The sequence below is a fragment of the Pygoscelis adeliae genome, unplaced genomic scaffold (assembly GCF_000699105.1).
Source record: "Pygoscelis adeliae isolate BGI_AS28 unplaced genomic scaffold, ASM69910v1 Scaffold160, whole genome shotgun sequence".
Lineage (NCBI taxonomy): Eukaryota > Metazoa > Chordata > Aves > Sphenisciformes > Spheniscidae > Pygoscelis > Pygoscelis adeliae.
Genome location: NW_008824035.1, coordinates 2,725,857 through 2,731,947, shown reverse-complemented (window position 1 = coordinate 2,731,947; position 6,091 = coordinate 2,725,857). Strand labels below are relative to the sequence as shown.

The window sequence follows — 6,091 nt, the reverse complement described above, 5'->3', positions numbered from 1 at the left end:
CTAACTTAAAAGGGCCAGAGAGACTTAAAAATCTGAATTTAGCTTTGATCTAACACAACTCTTAAAATCTAGTAGACAGGCAGCATCCTTGTCTAGAGGAGTACTTCCCCATGTGCCAAGGACAGCCGCATCCACCTTTGCATTTCACCGCTCCATCTTTGCAAACAGAAGGTAGAAAATTCTTCAGCTCGTGAAGTGCAATGTTGTAGCACTGATCCTCCCTAAAGGTCTTACCAGGACTGAAGCATTCTGCAAATAAAGGCTTTAAAAAAACCCAACCAAACAGAAAGTCACCCCCCAAAACCACAACCCCACAGAAGTTACCTTTATAGAAGAGCACCACTATTTTCTGGAAGGCCTTCATGAAGTGAATGTTGTCATAACAATACTCCTGAATCTTCAACAGAAGAGTCAGCTCTGACTGACCTTGGGTAGTAAAGGCAGCAAGTAGAGGGCTGTATTGCTGTAACAGGAACGACAGATTGGCACACGCAGAGCACTTCACATGTATCGCCTGACCAGACTGGTTTCACGCAGTTTCCATCAGCCACTGCTTAGAAATTTGCAACCCCTGCCCCACCCCAGAGTGCTTCTGCAAGGTCATACTGCTTTTGCCTCAGTAACTCGGACTACAGTACCACAGTTACAAGGGGAAGAATTCCCTGTCTAATGTTGTCTCCGCGTTAGGGGAGCTGTAGGTTTTAACTCATTTAAAAGGGAGCTGGAGACAGAGGGAAGCCCAAGCCCTACCCAGCGGGTGCAGAAATCCATACTTAAGTCACAATACCTTCAAGTGCTTAATGGCTTGCTCTGCTACCAGCTCCTCCTTTTTGTTCCATTCCACCGTGCTCATTACACTGGACCAGATTATGGCTACCACAGTGTGTTCCGAGATGTTGTTTTTCTTCATCTCCTCCTTCACGTACAAGATTATCTGTCAGTTAGAGCAGAAGAGTCAGCACACAGGCCACATACAACACTAAGCTAAATTAAAACTTCTGTTCTAAAGGTGACCTAGGAGCCTTCAGAACCACAAACAACCCCCTTGATCATACAGCAGGATTCAGGACATTAAGGAAAGGCTACAAAGTTAATACCAAAACACCCCGATCCTAATTTTAATTCTCAGCGAGAGCTAGGTGTTCAGTATTTAATTAGGCATGTATCTTCAGATTAGTATTAGATGCTATTGTATTTCAGATAATTTGAGCTAAGTTCCTACAGAAAAAAGAAAGAAAATAAAAAAGCACTTACACCTTGTCTACAGACAACTACTTACATCCTTGAATGGATCTCCCCGTGACATCTGTTCCTGAAGTTCTTTCTGCAGCTCTTTCCGAGCTCCTATGGTTTGCTGGTTCCGAACATACTCGGAAAGTTCTTTCAGTCCTGCTTCAGTGAAGTACTTGGAGAAGTGTTCAACACTTTGTTTGTTGGCTGGAAAGAGTTCCTGAAAACAAAGTTTACAACAACTCTTTCACAAAAAGAAATGCGTGTTGCGTACTTTGCTGGTAAATGCCATTTACTAAAGTGGCTTAAGTAGTAAATCAGTAATTTCAGTGGTACTCACCATCAGCCTGTTATCCATGTTTACTTTACGAAGACTGACAGCCACTGCATTAATATCTTTCTCATTTATCCATGATTTGAACAGCTTGACTGCAAAAGCTGCAGAAACACCTGTGCAACAGGAATAGCATTATTATTGTTGAAATTCAAAACAAAGGGAATCATAAGGCCTGAGAGTACAGGGCACCTGGTTTGTCAGACCCCTGCTCAAAGCAGCAGCAGCCGTGCCCAGAGGCAGCCCTAGCACAGTCTGCAGTACCTCTGCCTGAGGATACTGCAGCTTCTGGCACGTTGGACTTTTCTCACCACTCAGCATCATGAAGGCTTCCCTGTACTAAACTCAACTCTCCCTCCTGCAATTTAGGAAGGAGCCTAAAGACATGACACACCTGCATCCCGAAAGGTCCCTCTCCAAAATACAGTACTGCCTTGCTGGGCAACACTAATGACACCAGCACAAGTCCTACACACAAGCTTTCTGAAAAGACTAGTCTTCTCAAGTCTTAGCAAGACCTTCCAGGTTGCAAGGCAGCATGTCTACCTTTGCTAATGCTGTAGTAAATCTATCACCAGATGAAACTAGTGAGCTGCAAGGGTGTACTGTTGTCACAATTTCCACCTGCTTGTCATGGTTCTGTCCCCACCATCCTTCCCTAGAGTAGGAGTTGGGCAACACTTACCTTCTTTAACCAAGTTCTCATTGTAAAGACTGTTGAGAATTGATGCATTAAGCGTTCCGTTGGCTAGCAGAATACCTGTCAACATGGCCAGTTTGTTCCGCTCAGACTCTGAGAACCCTTTCAGGAACAGCAGCAACTGCAAGAGGAAGTAAGAAGAGTTGCCGTAAAACTACCATCTCTCACTGAAGTTTGGCTACTGCCTCCATGTTAGACACTTTTGTTTCAATCAAGCTATTCAGCGAGCAGAAGCACTAGTTCACTGGTAGTCTTCTCCACTAGTCATACAAGCTAGCTGTTCTTCTATTAACAACTTAAGTGTTCTATCTTAATAATCCATTGTATGATGTAACTCTTCTGTATAGAGTGATTAGCTAGCAGAATGTGAAGGTTTATTTGTCTGCTGCTAAGGACCTACTCCATACCTTTTTGACTTCATCTTCAAAGCCTTTCTCCAGGTACTTGTAACGCCTGATTAGCTTGTTAAAAACCTAAAAAGATAGAGAGTATGTTATTTTTTGCTCTGAACTATCATTTAATTAGAATTTTAAAAAAATCAAGTTCAGTAAAGTTGGTCTGAACTCTTTAGAGCACTTTTAGCTTAGAACAGTGCTACTCGACCTCTTCTAGTAAGCTTCTTAAAGCCATGCATTATTTTTACCTAAACTTCCAACTACACAAACATTTAATTTTTGACCACTAAACAGCTTAAGTTAGATTGTACTCATTTCAGAACTAACCTGAGCAAATGCTTGCATGGTTTCTAGGTCTTCCTGTGCTGCAAATACACAGACGTTTGTGCGTGTCATGTCATCTGCCAGGGTACCACCTGGGGCTAAAGAAGGGTTTCAGCATTAGTGGTATTACTCCCCAGTGACAGTACCAAATAGTCTCCACAGTATGAATTCCAATACCTGTAACACGCAACACGTTGTCCTTTCATGATGAACTGAATGACTGGATCACTGAAGACCCCCCCTACATTTCCATCTGCTCCACTGCTGTAGTGGAACTTTAAACTCGGTAGCTTAGATGTGAACATTTAAATATTCTGACCCCCTACTGCTAACTGGATTGGCAACACATCTTGTTTACATATGGGTAAGTTAACAACATATGGATAAGTTAACATGACCATATGAGCTCCTCTTCCCTTAAAGGAAGCCACTAAAGCTGCTTAATCCTAGCAAGTGCCTTTTCAGTGTCTGCTGCAATAGTGCTTCCTTGTAAGTGTCTTTTAAATAACAAACTAAGTCACAACAGGAGATGAAACACAGAGATGCACGTCCAAAATGCAGCGCCCCAGAGCACCCCATGAAACTTCAGTCTTGAAAGGCACGTCAGCTTTTTAGCTGCTAATTAGAAGATGCTTTTTCACCATTCCTCTTCAGTTTAATACACGCATTTGCTGGTAGCCAGGCTGCTTCACTAACTAGAGTGAATTCAAGTCACCAACTCCAGTGCCAGAATACCTCATCACCGATTTCTACGCCACCCTACATATAAGGGAGATCGTTTTTGTTACATATTAGTCAGAAACATGACCTAAAGATGGAGATAAGCATTAGCGGTAAGAATATTAAAAGGTGGTAAGGTAACAGGATGCCAGTTTGTATTCTGGCCTTGTCTGACTAAAGATCAAAGCCAGTCAAGTAAACTATTAGGCAAGTAGACTACAGAGAGGGAGTTGAGTAACGGACCCCTATATCACCATTAATGCAGCAATGCATTTTTCCCTTCTCTCAGCCTCATTCCCAGAAGGAACACTTCCTAGCACAGTATGCACTGGTTAAGACTCTTGAATGTAAACCCACAGTCTGTAATAATTTGTACATTAACAATTTCAAGCAGCGATGCTCCACATGGCAGACAAGTTTACTTACTCATGCTACCAGCTCTTGTAACATCAGCAAAAGAGCCTCATGCCAAAAGGAACATCACAGTAACTTCAGTCTACATAACACTGTTCCAATACACAGCTTTGAGATAAGCAGGCACGCTTAATGAAGTTAATGATTCTATGATTAATGAAATTAAACCATTTTGAAAGCCATGCTTTTCAGCATTTGTTTGAGCAAGACACCTGACATTTTACAGTATCAGTGTGAAGACCACCTGAACACGCAACAGATGCATCCTCCCTAACTAGCCACCCCCACTGCAGAACTGCCATCCACAGCCTCACTGTGGCCCAGAATCAGGCATTTCCTCTCCTCCCCCTATGCATTTAGGTAATTTGAATTCTATTTCTGTTACATTACAGAAAATCTTCTGCAACCGCCAAATTTCTCATTTAAATCCTTCCCCCCAACTACTGCATAACAAATGCTAAAATCTGAGACAGACCTTTTCCAGTCTAGGCAGACAACATAAAGGGTCCTCTTCACAGCCTGTATTTTAAATGGTTGCCTGCCATCTGAACACCTTCTCATTAAACAGTATTTAGTCAAGTAGGAAATGTAAAGTCTAAATCTAGAAGTACCACTTTTTTTTTTCACACTACTTTTCAACCTCATTTAGCTTCATCTACTTCTTACCTGGTTGGTGAGCATCTGTTCTGCTCTTTGCTCTCTACATACAGTGTGCACATGAGTTTACAAGATCTTTCGTCATCACATTTCACTTCCTCAGTTCCCTGTGTTTTCTGCTGACTCGACCACCCTCTCATTTCTCACTCCCTGACATCTGCTAGAGCCCATGACCTCGCTATTGCCAACAACAAGCGATTTGTAATAGCATTTCCAAAAGTAGGCACATCAGATTCTTCTCTAAACAATATTACTTTCCAAAATAACAGGCGGGGTGCACAAAGCACACAATCATGTCAGAATCCTTCAGGAGAACTCCGTTGGTCTTGCAACCACAGACCACACACCTCAAACAAGCATTCATCCATCTCACATCAGCAGAAGGGAACTTGACTACAGAGTCAAGATCCACTCCTGGTAAAAAAAAAAATCCAATATATTTTCCTTTAAGCCAAGTTTGTACAGTCTACACTTTGAAGAATGCAAACTCACTCAAGCAAAAGTGCAGTAGGGTATACAGAGTATTTCTACAGTAATCTGATTGCTCAGTTAGTCACCAAGATGGTCAGATAGTTTACCACAGATAATTTAAACCCTGTTCTATACACTCAATGAGCTCTTTAGCAGAGTTTTCACGCTGAAAGAAAACTGAGCTTTTGTAGAGTCAAGTGAACAAAGGCTGACAGCATCCCAATCAAAGGGACTTACCCAGCATTCCACCAGCCACCAGGATGTCAAAAAGCGTTTCTGCATAGCGGCGATAGTCAAGTTTTGCACCAGAAGCATCAAGAAACTTTGCTACTGCCTCCAAGTCAGTGCCAGTTTCGGTTAAACCTTGAATAATACAGTCCTGGAACTGAGTAGGGTCAAACCTCTCTTTTTCATCTGTGAAGACAAATCATTGAAGCGAAGTTGCCACACGCAGCTGTTTGGCTTTTAAAGTCTGTCATTTTAATCTTATTAAGAAAACAACGAACCAAACCTAAACTTGCACAGGCAAACCTGAAGTTAAACAGAACTGAGATGATTCCAGTCTTTCAAGACAACTGGTATTAACTAGCACAAATAGTGACTTAACAGTGTAGCTTAAAATTAATTTCAGTGGCCAACACAGCAATAAGAAGTTTTACTGTTTTCACTCCCCTGTTCAGTCAAGGCTGGGGGAAAGGCTACCAAAAGCTAAAACATTCCTTAGTTACCTCTAATTGAATTCTTACAGTACTTTTACTAAGAAGAACAGTTGTTTGTAATGATCATTAGTTGGCTCTAATAAAGCTTATCTGACTTCTCTGTTGATTCTTATACCCCTGTTCACAT

The 6,091-nt window shown here is 41.8% G+C and overlaps 1 protein-coding gene across 1 annotated transcript in view; it reads right to left on the bottom strand.

The window, feature by feature from the left end:
* BZW1 (basic leucine zipper and W2 domains 1) overlaps positions 1–6,091 on the bottom strand; it is an 8,839-nt gene that overhangs the window by 964 nt on the left and 1,784 nt on the right. The window contains exons 2-9 of the mRNA XM_009332905.1: positions 5,483–5,659; positions 2,987–3,081; positions 2,672–2,737; positions 2,250–2,385; positions 1,571–1,680; positions 1,280–1,450; positions 788–934; positions 325–463 (exon numbers count right to left, since the gene is read on the bottom strand). Of these exons, the coding sequence (XP_009331180.1) occupies positions 325–463; positions 788–934; positions 1,280–1,450; positions 1,571–1,680; positions 2,250–2,385; positions 2,672–2,737; positions 2,987–3,081; positions 5,483–5,659 (1,041 nt within the window). The remainder of the gene's footprint in view (positions 1–324; positions 464–787; positions 935–1,279; positions 1,451–1,570; positions 1,681–2,249; positions 2,386–2,671; positions 2,738–2,986; positions 3,082–5,482; positions 5,660–6,091) is intronic.